At 53.0% G+C, this 16789-nt stretch overlaps 1 protein-coding gene across 1 annotated transcript in view; it reads right to left on the reverse strand.

The window, feature by feature from the left end:
* Window positions 1-16789, reverse strand: part of SULT2B1 (sulfotransferase family 2B member 1) — a 30367-nt gene that overhangs the window by 556 nt on the left and 13022 nt on the right. Inside the window, exons 2-6 of the mRNA XM_090260418.1 lie at window positions 10660-10799; window positions 7379-7587; window positions 5227-5353; window positions 4686-4780; window positions 1145-1325 (exon numbers count right to left, since the gene is read on the reverse strand). Coding sequence (XP_090116544.1) covers window positions 1145-1325; window positions 4686-4780; window positions 5227-5353; window positions 7379-7587; window positions 10660-10799 — 752 coding nt within the window. The remainder of the gene's footprint in view (window positions 1-1144; window positions 1326-4685; window positions 4781-5226; window positions 5354-7378; window positions 7588-10659; window positions 10800-16789) is intronic.

Genomic DNA, 16789 nt, shown 5'->3' on the forward strand with positions numbered 1-16789 from the left:
TCCTCATCTAGCATTCCAGCACACCTTGCACAGCCCTGGGTCACCACCTCTGTGACCTGTCACTGACCTTGAGGACTAGAACCGGGCCTCCTGCCCCAGGGCGTCTGTGGCCACAACCCTTACACTGCCTCCATGACTGCTCTCACGCTAGGAGTGAACGCAGCAACCCAGCAGGCCAAGGGCGGGAACCCAGCCAGTCCCCTATGTCCCCAGCAAGGGATTCCCCAGCCTCAGGTTGTCACTGAGCTCCACCACCCTTACCTGGAATCCTGGAGTCAATGTCCCTTGATTACAGTATTCTGAATTTTAGCAGGTGCACTTACTACATATTAAATGATGCCACTAATGAGGTCTGAGGGGGCGCCCTGTGGTAGGCTGAATAATGACACCCCCCCCCCCAAAGATGTCCATGTCCCAATCCTTGGAACCGACAAACAGGTGATCTTTGGTGGCAAAAAGGGACTTTGTAGATGTGATTAAGTTAAAGACGGGGAGAGGATCCTGGTTTATCCAGGTGGACCCCATTAAATCACAAGTGTCCTTATAAGAGGAGGCAGGAGGGTCAGCATCTGCGCAGATGCTAGGCTGCTGGCTTTGGACATGGAGGGAGGGGGCCAGGAGCCAAGGAATGCAGGCGGGACTGGAAACGGACAAGGCAGGGAGCGATTCTGCCCTAGAGCCTCCAGAAGGAACACAGGCCTTTGGACACTTTGATTTTGGTCCAGTCAGACTGATTTTGAAAGTCTAACCTCCAGAAGTGTGAGAGAATAAATGTGTGTTGTTTGAAGGCACTAAGTGTGTGGTGATATGTTACAGCGCCCCAGGAAACAAACACACTTCCACCCTCAGCCTGTCACGCAACCCGAGTGTGCAAATAGCCTACTATGGCTCAGGGCTGGCTGTGGTGTTTTCGTGCCCATTTGCTGTGCTGGGGGGATGGGTAGGCCTGGGGTGACAGGCGCATCCATGGCACGTGCTGTGGCCAGGCTCCGTGCGTGGAGCCAATCCTGGGTCCACAATGACTATGAAGGCAGTTCTGTTTGGAGCAACCCAAGATTACAGCTGGGGAAACTGAGGCCCAGAGAGGTTAAGTAACTCGGCCAAGACACGCAGCCAGGCAGTGGCCTGGAGGAAGGCCCCATACCTTTCCGGAGGAAAGCACCACGGCGCTGGTCCAGCAGGCTGGGGGGCAGCAGTGAGAAGTTGGACATGGCGTTGGCCTTCATGGCCTCGAAGGCCGAGTGGGCCACGACGGAGCCCAGCGCCTCCTCGCCCAGCTGATAGCCCAGGAACTGGCAGACACGCTGCACGGAGCCGGGGAGATCCTGGGGGCAAGAGAGAGGAGTCAGTGGGGCCAGAGGGAGGGAAGCGGCAGCAGAGGGAGGGGACCCCAGGTGAGGAAGGAACACCAGACCCAGAGTTTAGATGTTGGAGTCCCAACCCAGACTTGTCTGGGTGACTCCACCAATTTGCCTCAGTTTCCCCACCTCCAGGCTGAGGGGTTGGGCTATGGCCTCTGAAGGTTTTGGAGGGTTCTGTGGTGGGAGGGAAGGGGTGAAGCTAGGTCAGAGGTCACAGCAGGGGGCAGAGGTCAGTCCAGCACCTTATGCAGAATCACCCTCCTGCAGGTTAGAAATGGGATGTCAGCCCTGGCTGGTGTGGCTCAGTGGATTGAGCGCCAGCCTGAGAACCGAGAAGTTGCCGGTTCGATTCCCGGTCAGGACACATGCCTGGGTTGCAGGCCAGGTCCCCAGTTGGGGGCGTGTGAGAGACAACCAATCTATGTTTCTGTTACACAGTGACATTTCTCTTTCTCTTTCTCCCTCTCTTCCCCTCTCTTTGAAAATAAAATCTTTTAAAAATGAAATATAATATTTAATAAAAAAAGAAAGAAATGGGGCATCAGCCAATCTGTGCCCAGAACAGCCCCACCGGTCACCCAGTCACAGGGTCAGACTCCCGGCATGGCCTCGCCCCTCCCCCCCACCCCCCCATGCCCCTGTCAGTCAGCCATCAGCCCCACCCCTCCCCGCTTGACTCTCTACCAAGTCCCCTCAGTGTCCTTATAGCTCTGGCACTGGTCAGGCCTAATTCTCTCCCTATAAGCCCTCGCCCCGCCTCCTCCCTGGCCTCCCTGCCTCCAGTCCCCCACACCCAGGCCTGGGCCTGCTCCCAGCCCTCCTGTGGCTCCCTAGTGCCAGGGACAAGAGTTCCAGTCCCCAGGTCTGGCTTTCAGGGACAGGTGTGGTGGCCCTTCCCAGGGGCTCCCCACCCCTTCTCCCAGGGGCTCACCACCCCCTGCATTCTCCTCCCTGTTCTGGCCTTGGGGTCTCCAGGAAAGCCCGGTGCCACCCTTCCCCACCCAGATGCAGTGCCAGTATCTCCTCCCTGAGACCCCCCTGGTTCAAGTCACTGCAGACTGAGCTCCTGCTGTGTCCCAAGCTCTGGTCCCAGCCCCTCGGGTAGCTCTGTGCCAATCCTGCCCACAGCCTTGCAGAGAGGTGTCTGTGCCTCCAGTCGGTAAATGGGGGCTCAGAGAGGGGGAGACACTTGTCCAGGGTCACACAGTCCTCCCCTCTACCTCTCTGCCTTCCCTGATCCGTGCCCGGGACAGTCAGCCTCCCGATCAGCTCCGCCAACCCCAGGGCCCCAATTTTGCAGGTCATTCCTGGTTTCGTAACCAGCAGCCCTTCATCCTCTTGAACCGCTGATGTGTCCCAGAAATTAACAAGTTGGCCGTCCCTCGCACCCAGGGGCAGCCCAGAAGCTCTGTCAGGCTCTGTGGCCCAGTTTTGGATTTGAAGAATAAAGCTGGGTGGAAAAGACGAGGGAGGGATAATATCAAAATCTTTTCTGGAGCTTTCCATCAAAAGAAGTTTACCAGGATGAAAAAAAAACAACAACCCACAGGGTCCACAAACAAGGGCTGTGTACTTCAGACAAGTTATCAACCCTCTCTAGGCTATAAGTCCCCAGGTTCCTCCTCTTTGTTTATTTGTTTATTTTTATTTTTTATTTACTTTTTAAAGATTTTATTTATTTAATTTATTTTTAGGGAGGGGGGAAGGGAGGAAGAAAGAGAAGGAGAGAAACATCAATGTATGGTTGCCTCTCGCGCACCCCCAACTGGGGACCAGGCCCACAACCCAGGCCTGTGCCCTGACTGGGAATCGAACCAGCGAACCTTTACTTTACAGGACAATGCCCAACCAACTGAGACATACTGGTCAGGGCTGTTACCGCCACTTAAAATGGGGATAATAACAATATGGGGCTGAACCATACAAAATTACCAAACGTCAGCAGTTCCAGGCGGTTCAATACCATAGAGGCTCACCTGTCTGCACTTTGTGAGGATTACGTGAGGTTAGTAACCCATGTGCAGCATTTGGCGTGTGGCATTTGCTAACTCTGTTATTACTAATCAGATAGCCCCCCACGCAGAACCCCATCGCTCTTACTTTACACTCTGCATCAATATTTTCGTACCTAACCTGGTCAGGTGGTTACCATATGCCTCTGCCGGGTACTGTAATCCCCACGGCAGTGCTGCGAGCTGGCATTTTTCATCCATTTTAAGGATGAAACCTCTGAGGTTCTGAGAGATTTTAACTGCTTCAATGGACACCGAAATCCAGTCTCTTCCCACCACAAAACGTACCGACAGAAAGGAGAATATAAAACACACACAAAGTGATCACACAAGAAGGGAACATGTCTGGGGCCGTTGGTGAAGGGGACACATATTGCGAGTGCTCCAAGTTTTGGGGTTTTCAGGACAGATCTTTGCTAAAAACCTAGAATGGCTGAGCATGTTCACTGTGGATTGTTCCAGCTAGAAGCCCAGCATCCTCCTTGCAGCTGGACAAAACCGTAGGCATTCTGCATGGCCCCTACTTCCAGGAAGTCCTCTCTGATTGTTCTGGCCAAAAGGCATCTCTCTCCCAGGGGGCTGTCCCAGGTTACACCTGCTGGGGTCCAGACAGGATCCCAGTCTAACACCAAGGTTGTTTCCTTCCACTGCTTCCCTCCACCTTTCAGGACACAGCTGCCAATGAAGGTCACTTTCCACGTGCCACAGTGTCACATGATGTCATTGAGCTGATCACCTCCCCTGCTCAGAACCTACCTATGGCTCCCAACTACTCAGAGAAACGCTTTACTGTCTGTCTTCATTTCCCACCCGACCCGCACTCACTCAGCCACGAGGCCTCTTTCCATTCCTTGGAACACGCCAAGCATGCTCTCACCCCAGGGCCTTTGCACTGGCTGGTCCCTCTGCCCAGAACACCTTCACCAGGTATCTCTGTGGTTCCCTCTCCTTCAGATCCTCATTTATGTGCTACCTTCTCTGGAGGCATCCCCTGCCACCCTCCTTAAAATCCCATCTCCCCTGGGTCTGGTGTTCCCGGCTCTGATTACCTACTTCAAATCCCACCGACACATTCTTTGCGTTCTTTCCTGCTTGCCTTTCTCCTTAGCTCTTCTCCCCCACTGCCATCTATTTCATTCATTTGTCCTTGGTCCCTCTCCTGCTCACGGGCTCAGGGACCCTGTTCTGTTCACTGCTGTCACCTCAGTACCTGGTGCATCCACAGCAAAGCAGCCTTATGGAGGAGAAGTAAGGGGGCGTGAGGAGGAGAGGAGTGAGGGGGGTGATGGGCAAAGTGGGGGCAGGGAATCACCTTGTGCAGCTCCTCGTAGGTGATAAACAGGAAGTTCTCTTTGCCCTGCATCCGAATCCAGCCTTTAATGTGGTCGAACCAGGAGCCGAACTGCACTGCGGGCAGAGGGGCGGAGGGGTGAGGGCCGGCCAACAGGGCCACCCGCTGGGGCTCAGAGGGGCCTCACTAGCTCTGCACATCTCCAGGCCTGGCCCCTCCAAGCTGGATGCCCCCCGCAGCCCCCACATCCGTTGGCCCTTGTCACTCTCCCTGTCCTCTCTGTCTCCATTTTTCTCTGCGTTTATCTCTCTCTCTGTCTCTGGCTTACTCCGTCTCAGTCTCTCTCTGGTTCTTTCTCCTGGTTTCTGTTTTTCTCATTGTCTTTGGTCTGCCTCTCTGCTTCCGGATCTCCCTCTCTCCCTCCGTCTCTCTCACTCTCTGCTTCCCTTGGTCTCCTCTGTAACGCCCTGTATCTCTGCCTTCCTCTCCTCCTCCCTCCTCTGTCCCTCTTCTCCCCTGGCCCACCAGGGGCTCCTGCCGCACCCCCCTCCTCTGTCCTCACCTTCGCCTTTGAGGAAGTTCTGCAGGAACTGGTCAGGTGTGCCTGGGTCCTTCAACTGCCCGGCGATCTTGGAGTAATGATAGAGCGACACGGCCACATCCCGGGGATTCCGGCCCATGTAAATCACCTGTATGCAGGTGTCAGGGAGAGGGGAGAAGGTGTTGGACACAGCCAGGACACCGGCTCCTGAGGCTGTGTGCCTTGGGCACCCCCTCTTCTGACCCTGTAGCAGGAAGGCCTCAGGGTTGACTTCTCAAGGGACTTCCCAGCTTCTGGTAGCTCAGATCATTTCACCTCATCCTAGACAAAGGATGGGGAGAGCTCCCTCCAACCACATTCTAGGAGGTGAGAGGGGCTGTTTCTGGGTCGGGTGGAAGCACAGGGAATGAAGAGAGGATGAGAAAGGGATGGGGTTCAGGATGGGAGAGATCAAGGTGACAGGTGTTGACCAAAATAGAACAGAAGCTGCCCCTCCTAACTATTCCCAGAGCTGAGGCCCCAGCCTCATTCTTTCCTGCCTGGGCCTTCACCCCAGCCTCCTCTTCAGCCTATCAACCTCTACACAGCTCCAAAGGGTCTTTCCTCACCCAGAGCTGATCCTGCCCTCCTTGGCTCTCCAGAGTCCCAGGACAGAGTCCCATGGGCCTGGTGTTTGAGGCCCTGATGACCTGGCTTCAATCAGTTTACCAGGCTGACATTCTACAACCAACCCCCCTCCAGTCCCATCAGATATGTCCTTTCCTGTCACCTGTCTCCTTCCCCAAGACCAAGGTCAGCCATACAGTAGTCAGCCTACGTGACCAACCTCCAACAAGGCTCGAGTGTGCATCCCTGGTGGGCAATACCCTAAGCTCAGTGTCCCATGTCATTGCTGGGAGGATTCAATGCTGTCCCTGGGAGTCCACTGGGCGCAACAGTGGTAGCTGGTACCGGGTCCCTGCTCATCCCATGTGCCTCTTCCCTCTGCTGATTTTAATCTCTGTCCTTGGACTGTGATGATGATCACTGTGAGTCTAACAGTTTTCCTGAGTTCTGAGTCCTTTTAGTGAATCACGGAGCCTGAGGGTGGTCTTGGGGACACTTAGATTGCAGTCCCCATCTCGTCTCTGTCTACACTCACCTCCCTGGTGATCCTGGCTTTAATGACTCATCTAGTTATCAATCTACGAATTGCAAATATACATGTCTAGCCCAGCTCTCTCCTGTCAAATCTGGATTCATCTGTCTCACTGTCCCCTGGCACCCTCCACCGGGACGTTGATGGGCCACAGCGATGCTCCCCACCTTGCCCCCAAACCTCCCCCTGTTTTCCCCATCTCAGTTGATGACAGCCCCACCCTCCCACTTCCTGAAGCTAAACTCCCTGGAGACACCCCTGACTCATCAGCTTCTCTCACACCCACATCCAATCTGTCACCGAGTTGTCCTGGTTCTACCTTCAAAATACAGCCCTTTTTCTTCACCTCCATGGCCACCACCCTGGTTACCTCCATCGACACCTCCCACCTGGACTCTCCCAGGCGCCTGCCTGCTCCCCGCTACTGTCCTCGTGGCGACGGGCTGTTCCCCGCATCACCACCAGAGGGCACCAGTGAAAACCCCAGCCTCCAGTCTCTGCTCAGTGTCCTCCCCCAGCTCAAGTCCCGCCACAGCCAACGCAGGCCTGCACATTTTGGCCGTCCGTTCCCTTCCTGACCTCATTTCCACTCCCCTCCCCCTCGGTTACTTGGCTCCGGCCACACAAGCCTTCTTGCTGGTCTTCAGGCTCATCACAGCCACCCGAGGGCCTTTGCACCTGCTCTTCCCTCTGCCTGGAATTTTCTTCCCCGGGGCACTCTCCCCCGCGCCGCCCCCTACTGGCTTCTTCCTTCACCTCCCTGGTCTTCACTCAAATGGGACAATCTCACTGGGGCCTCCCTTGACCACCCTACTTATAATTGCAATGCCCACCCCTAACTCTAACCCTCACCGTCTCCTTCACGACGTGAGGTTTTCATCTCGGACATAGTCAATATTTTCCTTATTTATTCCATCTATTTTCTGCCTGTTCCCCTTTCGAATGTGGGCGATGCTCAGTAAATACGTGCTGGACTCATCATCAGTTAGTTATGCCCTCTCTTCGCCCACCGCCCACCCCTCCCTCCCCCTGCACCTTGGCCTTGGAGTTGAAGAAGGTCTTCGTGAAGAGCTGGATGGGGAGGTGGGAACTCATGAGGCGGGGGCTGGACTCATCCGGGAGGCTGAAGGCGCCCATGATGGTCTCACACCAGGGTGCCCGCTCCCAGATGGGCACCGAGCGGACCCAGGAGGGGTCCCCGTCCTTGAGAATTAAGCTGAGGATCTCGATCATCCAATTGGTGCCTGGAAGGAGAAGTTGGGCAAATTAATCAGAGGTGGGGAGGGATGAAGAGGGGGATACAGCGGAATTTATAATGGCTGCTTTTATTGCACACGTGGCTACATATTTGATGGCAGGGATTCCTCACAACCAGAGGACGTGGTGGGGTTGATTATCTTTATTTTCAGAGCAGGAAACTGAAGCTCAAAGAAACGAGGTCGCTGGTTCAGGTGGCAAAGCTCGGAAGTGGCGCGTGGCGGAGACTGGCTAGCTGTCCACCCAACCCCGTTCCACTTTCCTACGGGGAATATGTTCCCGAGACTACATATCCTCCCCCGCCTCTGCGCGAGGCCGCGTGACTGAGTTCTGGCCAAGGACGAGCAGGTGGCAGCCATGTGCAGCCATTTCCAGGCCTGGCCCATAAACACCTCCCACGTGATCCGCATTCTCTCGCTCCCCTCCTGTCGGCTGGCTGGCTGCAGAGACACCTGTGGGAACTGGGGCTCCCGGCGATGGCAGAGCCAGAGCGCGGCTGCCTGGCACTGCTGGATCACCACCCCCAACACACACACACACACGCACGCACGCACACACGCACGCACGCACACACGCACACACACAACTTCCCTCCATCCATCCTGCACTGGCTGGAGTTTACAGGATGAAAAATAAGCTTCTTTAAGGGTCCAGCTTCTTAGATTCGGAGGCTCATGTTTTAGGGCAGAAGGACTTGCTAATGCATAGGGGAAGCGTCTGGACTTCAAAACTCAGCTCTTTTCACTGCCCCCTGATTTTGTGAGCCACAAATGACATGCAGAAGAAAGGGATCTCATCAATGACCCAGTTCACAGGTGTGGATTCCAGGATTCTACAGGCAAGTCAGTCCACACATAATAATAATAAACGTTAAAATAATCACCTATTATTAGTATTATATTGCTCTGGATTCTAACAGCCACCCTGTGCCAGTTCGCAGTGCATTGCCTCTCGGCTCCAGATCCCCCGCTCCTTGCCCTGTTACTGGGGCTGGACCCCCGCATTCTTTTGCCAGCCGGCGCAATGTCAAGCTCTGTCAGTAGAGGGCGCTGGAGGAACCCTGCAGGAGGTTGGGGTTTCTCTTCCTGGTTTTCGTGGGTTCCTCTCACCCGGCTCCCGTGATGGACAGCAGCCAGCAGAGCAACGGACTCAGTGACACTTACTTCCCCGCACCGCCCCCCTGCCCCCAGCAAATTTGCTTGGGGGTTCCGCTTCAGCCGTCCAGGGAGTGGGCTCCCTGTCTTGGCGCTCCCTGTATCCACTGGGGTTCTCTTTACACTTTAGTAGTTTAACCTCCTGTTTCTAGTTAATAATTCTTTTTCATGGATGTGTGGTAAAATAAACAGAACATAGAATTTACAAATTTTCCCATTCGTCCAGGCCAGTGGCATTAAGTGCATTCATGTTGTGCAAAATCATCACCATCCGTCTCCAGAGCGGTTTGAAACACAGCCTGCCGTTTGGGGGACAGATTGCCACAATTTGGATGGTGGGAAATTTGGTTTATCCACCGAAATTGCAAATGCACGGCCTTTTGACCAAGGAATTCCATATCCAGGAGTTTATTCTACATAATAAAAAATACTTGTGCAAATCCATAGGTGTGCATATGATGTATATACGAGATGGGGGATTGTGTATCAAGTTTACACTGTGCATCAGGCAGAGGGTTGGAATCTAGTAAAACCAATCAGTGAGAAGCAGATTGAACCTTGGCGAGCATTATGCTGAGTGAAAAAATCCAGTCACAAAAGGACAGTGTTGTGTTCTTTATATGAAATTTGCAGCATAGGGAAATCCATGGAGACAGAAAGTAGATTAATGGTTGCCAGGGGCTTGGGGGCAGGAATGTGGGGACTGGGAGGTGATGGCTAATGAGTTCAGGGTGATGACGATGTTTCCAAAATTGATTGTGGCGATGGTTGCACAGCTGTGAATACAGCAGTGGACTTGCACACTTTAAAACGGGTGAACTGTATTGTATGTGAATTGCATCTCAAAACTGTTACCAAAAAAAAAAAAAAAACCTCACAGAACTCCATGCTGAAAGGGTGAACGTCATATTTTGAAAATTTTCAAAAATATTCTGAATAAAGCCAATCCCATCATTTTAGAGAACAGAAGGCTGAATTTTATCTCCTCTCTCACTAAAACCTCTCCGAATAATTTATACGCACGACCCATGGACAAAACTAAGGGGGGTGGGATTGCTGGAGGAAAGGGGGTACTGGGCAGAGGGGAGCAAAGGGGAAAAAATTGGAACTACTGTAACAACATAATCAATAAAATATACTTTTTAAAAAACCAAAAAAAACCTCTCCGAAGAACTGAGTGAAGCCACACTGCACAGCCTCCCTCCTTCCCATCCTCCCTCCCTCCCTCCCTTCTACAAATATTTATTTTATGATGTGCCAGGCACTGTTTCATGTTCAAAGAACACAGCAGTGAAAAGACGAACTAAAACTTTGCCTTCATTGTCCTGACCGGTGTGTGGCTCAGTGGGCTGAGCATCGTCCTGCAAAGCTAAAGGTCCCCAGTTTGATTCCTGGTCAGGGCCCCTGCCTGGGTTGCCGTTGGTGGAGTGTGAGAGGCAACATATCAATGTTTCCCTCTCTTTCTCTTTCCCTTCCCCTCTCTCTAAAAGTCAATAAATAAAATCTAAAAAATAAAATAAAATATTTGCCCTTAGGGATCTCACATTCTAATGGGGAAGCCAGAAAAAAAATCAACAGATAAAACATAATATAGCGGTTGGTACTGTTATATGTAGTAAAGGATGAAGCTACTTAAACGGCTAGAGATGGAGAGGATGGGGATGCTATTTTAGCCACAGACAGGGAAGGTCTCTCTGGGGACATGACAGCTGACCTGAGGCAGGAGAGGGACCTGGGGGAAGCGTGCTTCTGGTGGGGGAGAGGGGGGACCTGCCAGTGCAAAGGCCAAGGTCACCCCACTCTGAACAGACCCTGCTGCGCTTTCCTCTTCTCATCTTCAATGTGCCCTTCTCATCCTCTGGATATGCCCCCCTGCCCCACCCCCCAGCCCAGCCCAGCAGGTACCTGACTTGGGGTAGGTGACCACGAAGATGTCATCGTCCCGCACCTCGGCATTCTCCGTGATGCTGATGCTCTCCGGTGAGTAGATGCCCACAGGGAAGGGGATGCCTTTGTACCGGAAGTATTCACCTGACAGCTTCTGGCTGTAGGAGGGTGGAGGAGACACCGTGAGAACGGGGAGGAGGTGAGGACAGAGGTCACCTGGGAGGGCGCTGGGACAGGGGCCTGCATTTGAGTGTCCTCTAAGGTCCCTGGAGCCTGCAGGGTGTCCAGCTTTACGGCTGAGGTGACCAGGACACATGGCGGCAGAAAGCAGCAGAAGAGTCTCAGAGCGGGTCGGAGGGTGAGCAGGCAGGTGGGCGAGGGACGCCCCACTCACTAGTGGAACCTCGGCAGGGAGTGTTTTCTGTGCCTCATTTTTTCATCTGCACAGTGAGGGTGGTTTGCTGAAACCTCACAACAACCCTATGAGGTGGCGATGATTACTATCCCCATTTTTGTGGGTGGAGAAAGCGAGGCACAGAGAGGTTGGGTGACTTCCCCAAAGCCACACAGCTGGTGGGATGGGGAGCCCTTCGCATCTGCAAAGTGGGGCTAAATGCTTTCCACACGTTGACTCTTCACCCCAGCTCTCTAGGAAGACACTAAGACACCACCCCATGTTACCGATGAGGAGACCGAGGCCAAAGAAGTCAGGTGCTCTGCCCACCCTTGCACAGCCACAGAGCGGTGGAACCCACCTGCTACCTCAGACGTGACCATGACCATCTTAAGCTTCAAGCCCCTCACCCCCGCTGCTTTTCCAGATCGCCACACACAACCTTGTCCAAAGTGAGAAGTTTTAAGAGCTAGAGGTTCAATCTGCTGTCCCTTTGTGTCACAGCCTCCCCCCAGAGTCTCCTGTCCATGGTGTGGGAGAGGAAGGCATATCTGGCAGACCTGACCAAGGTGGAATTGAATTGGGGATACACTTCATTGGGCATTTGTGGGATGTTGATAAAATTCACAGTCACATCTGTGACTGTTACAGCGAGCCTGCCGGGTGCAGGAGTTGGGCAGAATGACACAAAGGCTTGGGGACTGCAATGTCATGCGTTCCAGGGCACTGGGCACTGAAAATATATGGTGGAGGAGGAGGCTCAGGTTTGAAGCGTTTGGACCCAGAAGCTGGTGTGTTATTTCTCTGGGATGTTTGAACTGGGTGTCAGCTTTCAAAATGAAACGGGCTGCTGTAACGTCCTTTCTCCTTCTGATGAGCCATTTCCTCCACCAAAGGTTATCAGCACCTAGGTCAATGCTTGTGGGAGAACCGCTCAAAACAATGCAAGCTTCAGGTCCCCCAAAACTCATATCTGCCAAGACTTAGCTGCGACACTGTATGACCATCCCTTTGTGTCTTTCTTTCTTTCTTTTTTTCATTTATTCATTGATTTTAGAGAGGGAAGGAAGGGAGAGAAAGAAAAAAGACATCAATGTGCTGTTCCACTGATTTATGCACTCATTGGTTGAGTCTTGTATGTACTGTGACCGGGGATCAAACCCACAACCTTAGCATGTTGGGAGGACGCTCTAACCAACTGAGCTACCTGGTCAGGGCCATTTGTGTCTTTACAGTATACTTAGGACAATACATTGAACTGGGGAAAGCATTGTAAGCAGGTCATACCATTATATCGTCTGTGGATTTTATTTCAAGTTAGCAAAGAGGGTGTTTCAAATCTTCTGTTATATAAAGAGGGTTGGGCCCTGGCTGCTATGACTCAGTGGATTGAGTGCCACCCTGCGAACCGAAGGGTCGCCAGTTTGATTCCCAGCCGGGCCACATGCCTGGGTTGCGGGCCAGGTCCCCCTGGTTGGGGATGTGTGTGTGAGAGGCAACCACACATCGATATTTCTTTCCCTCTGTTTCTCCCTCCGTTCCCCTCTCTCTAAAAATAAGTAAATAAAACCTTTAGAAAAATAAGCAGTCACTGAATGAAAGAGTAAAACATAAAAGGGGGGAAAAGAAGCTTCCCACTGTTTAAATAAGAAGGAGGCGAGGTGTTGGGCCCAATGATGTTGAAAACCCAGCTGGCTTGCAGAAGCCTTTTCTGTTAGTTCCTCCAAGTCTTCCCAGTTGACAGATGAGGACACTGAGGCCCCCTGAGGTCTGTGACTTGCCTGACAAACTCCTGGTGTCTTTCCTGAAGGCCCCCACCGGCTTCGGAGATTTGTGGAATGGGGAGTTTCTCCAAGGCCAAGGACAAAAGCTGCATAGAGAACTTATTCCTCTGCCTGGGGGTCCCAGGAGGGCTCTGGGGACCCCCAGTAAGGCTCTGCCCAGCCAGCCAGGGTTCCCAAAGGGCAGTGTCCCGAGGGGTGTCAGAGCAGGACTGTTCGGGAATCTGGGGTGTGGTCTGTGGGTTGCAGGCGAAGGCCCCTTTGTTCCTGGCTGGGGGCTGGTCCCCAGGGGACAGGGAGGGCGGGCTGGTCACCTCAGAGGGGTGGGGGTGAGGATTTTGCAGGCCGTGCTTCTGAGTAACCAAAGAGGTACAGGTGTTAATAAGAGTGCAGTTCTGGGTACTGGCCGGGTAACGCTGTTGGTTAGAGCATTGTCCCCAAATAACAAAGTTGCGGGTTCGATCCCTGGTCAGGGCACATGTAAGAATCAACCAATGAATGCATGAATACGAGGAACAACAAATCGATGTTTCTCTCCATTTTAAAAAGTGCAGTTCTGGAACTCGACATCTTGGGCTCAGAGTCTGACTTTGGCACCTTCTAGCCAAGCTGAGGCCAGGTGCTTAAATCACTCTGTGCCTGTTTCCTCAACGGTGACGTAGGGATAAGAGAAGTAGCACAGTGTCTTGGTTAATGGCATAAACCCAGAGCCAGAATATGTGGGTTTGAATGCTGTGTCCCGCTAGCTGTGTGGCTGTGGGCAAGTCACTCAACCTCTCTGGGCCTCAGTTTCTTCATCCATAAAATGGGGACAATAAACATCATTAACTGACAGCGTTGTTGTGAGCATGAAAAAGTTCTTGGAACTGTGCCTGGCACCGAGTAAACACTATATAAATGTTTTTAATTTTTAATAGGAAGGGTGGGAGGGTTTAATGGGTCAATAGCAGTAAAAATGATTGGCTCATGGTCTGCAGTCAGTAAATCTGGGCTAAGATTATTATTACACACAGTAATAGAGGCAACACTGGACATTGTGTGAACCCAGAGGAGGGGCTGCTTAGTGCAGCGTCTGGCACTCGTTAGGCCCTCATCACATCTAATTACTTTATTGTTCACTGATGTTATCAGGTACCTTATAGGTTGAGTGTGAGCGTGATCTTAGTGATGTCACCAGTTGCCGGGCAGATTTAGCCCAGTGGGTGGGAGCTGTGAGGTCATCAGTTACTAGGCAGATTAGCAGTTAAGTGCTTAGGCCTTGGCTCTCTCTGTGTCTCTGAGCCTCAGTTTCCCCACCTGTCACATGAGGATAATGATCATCTCTACCTGAGGGCTTTACTCCTACGTGAGGATTCAAAGGGATAAAAATGTGAAGCACCTGGCTCCTGATAAACGCTGAGGAAACGGACGCTTCCATTAGTTGTCTGGGGCAGCTCCTCAGGGATAAGTTTCCTCCCCAGTTTGTAGAGGAAAACAGAGACACCAAAGAGGAAAAGATCCTGTACCCCTCAGGAGCCCCTGGATATTCACTGAATGCTTTGACCATCTCCAAATCCGGTCCAAGCCACGCCCCAGGAGGCCAGGGCGGGATCCACAGTGCTGGGACATCTCCTGCGCTCAGTCGGTGTTTGACTGACTGAATGAATGTGTGAGTGACAATGAATGTGTGAGTGACTGACTGAATGAATGTGTGACTGACTGAATGAATGTGTGACTGACTGAATGAATGCGTGAATGAATGCATGTGTGAATGCACGAAGGGCTTTAGCAATAAAAAAATGAAAGAAAGTCAAAGAGCAACAGTTAGGTCTTCCACCTGCCTCCACGGTTCTCAGCTCCGGGCACTTTAGCGTCCCCCATGGGGCGGTTAGAGCCTCTCAAGCCTCGTCTCATTCCAGGCCAGCAGTGTCCAATCCACTGCATCCTTGGAGCCCAGAACCACCAGCTGCTCCAGCGTACCTGAGCACCAACACTCGGTAAATACGAGGCATCGATTGGGGCGAGCCTAAATCTCCTTGAACAGGTGAGAAAACGGAGATTCAAGGAGGCGAAGAGATTTGGCCAAGGCCACACGGCAAGTACCAAGCCGAGCTGGGATGTGACCCTCCATCCTATAGACAGTTTCTGTCCCGGTCCCTCCTTCCGCATGGACCCCACACTCCAGCTAAAGCCCTCCGGCGTGCTGGGCACTATTCCCATGTCTGGGCCTTTGCATTTGCTGTTCTTCCTTCTAGGGATGCTGTGCCCCTGCCTGTCTCTGCGTTTGTGCACAGAGGCCAGGGAGGCCCCCACCCAGATCCCTGCTTGGCTGAATCACATGGTGTGTCCTAAAAACAGGCGCTTTGCACCTTCTCTCCCCACCTGGTAAATCAGACCTGGCCCAGGGTGACCTTTTCCTCTCTCCGGGTCACATGCCTGGTTTGTTCCCACACCACATCCAGGGCCTGGCATGCAAGTGTCGCTCGATTGGAGCAGAGGAATGAGAATGACAATTGAGCTGGGTGAGAGGCTTGCAGCGGGAGGAATCGGCCTGCATGGCCGGAGTACCTGCTTAGCCCCGGCCTTCCCTGCTTGGGAGGCCCTAGGACATGAGATTCTGAGGATAGCCCAACACGTCAACCCTCCTGCCTCCTCTCCCAGAGTCTTCCAGGCTCCGGCCCTCCCTCTCCATCCAGCCCAGGTCTCCTACTTGCCCCCTGAACCCTCAACCCAGCCTCCTACCTAGTCTCTGGGCATCCATTCTCTCCCTCCTGTTCATTTTCTGCATGGCCACAGCTCCACAGCCTGGAACCCAAGGCCCTGTGTAGCCTGGGCCTCTCCACCCCTCTGGCCTCCTCAGACCTCCAAGGTCCTGTCTGACTTACCTCTGGTCCCTGCGGGTATGGGGGGGGGGCCCCTGAGGGATGGGGGGGGCCCTGCGGGTATGGGGCAGGGGTAGGGGAGCCACTTTTATGGGAATTCTATGCCAAGGACATGCATTATCACAGACTCCTCCCAGAGCCCCATGAAGTGGGTACTGGGAGCACTCCTTTGTGCCAGAAGAAATGGAGGCCCAGAGAGGTTACTACATTTCCCTGAGGTCACACAGCAGTCTTCAAAGGATGCCTCAGTTGATACCTGTCATCGAACTTCCCCCCTCCCTCTGCCACTAGGACACAGTATGTCTATCTCATTCAGTGCCTGGCACATAACAGGTGTGCAATAAATAAATCAGTCCCCAGTTCAAAACCCCTGGTAGTAGGAGCTCAGTCACCCACTCAGAGGCACCCCAGTCCACCCAGTGGGGAACGAAGATGGGCTGAAGTTGGACAGATTTGGATTTGAACCCAGGCTCTGTTACCCACTAGCTGTGTGACCTTGAATATATAGCTTAACCTCTCTGGGCCTCAGTTTCCTCCGCTGGAGGAGGAGGAAAGAAAGGCTGCCCCTGAGGGAATGTGGTAAGAATTAACAGCTGCTGCTGCCTCTCTCCTGGATTACTGCTGTCGTCTCCTGACTGATCTCTCACTTCCACACCTGCTCCCAGCCATAATAAGTGCTCCCCACACTGCTGCCACAGGGCTGAGTCTGCTTCTGTCCCTCCTCTGCTCAAACCCACCCCTCTCACTCGGAGTTTACCACAGTGACTGCAAAGCCTGCCACTGTCTTCCCTGATCCCTCTTTGCGTTGATGTCTCCCTTCTTCCCCTTGCTTACTTGGCTCCAGCCACACTGAGCTCCTTGCTGCTACACTTCAGGCCAAGTCCTGCCTCAGGGCCTTTGCACTGCCTGTTCTCTCCATATTCCATTCAGGCCTGTGACTGGCACCCTCGCCTCTTTCAAATCTTTGCTCTGACATCACTGCTTGTCACCGCGGCCTCCCCTGACACCCTATTTACAACTGAACCCCCTACCTGCTCACCTGCCTTCCTTTTCTCAGCACCTGCCACCTCAGAGAAGCTCTCACGGTTTACATATTATGTTGATTGTTTGCC

Source organism: Furipterus horrens, unplaced genomic scaffold, assembly GCF_987537825.1.
Source record: "Furipterus horrens unplaced genomic scaffold, mFurHor1.1.pri manual_scaffold_13, whole genome shotgun sequence".
Classification (NCBI taxonomy): domain Eukaryota; kingdom Metazoa; phylum Chordata; class Mammalia; order Chiroptera; family Furipteridae; genus Furipterus; species Furipterus horrens.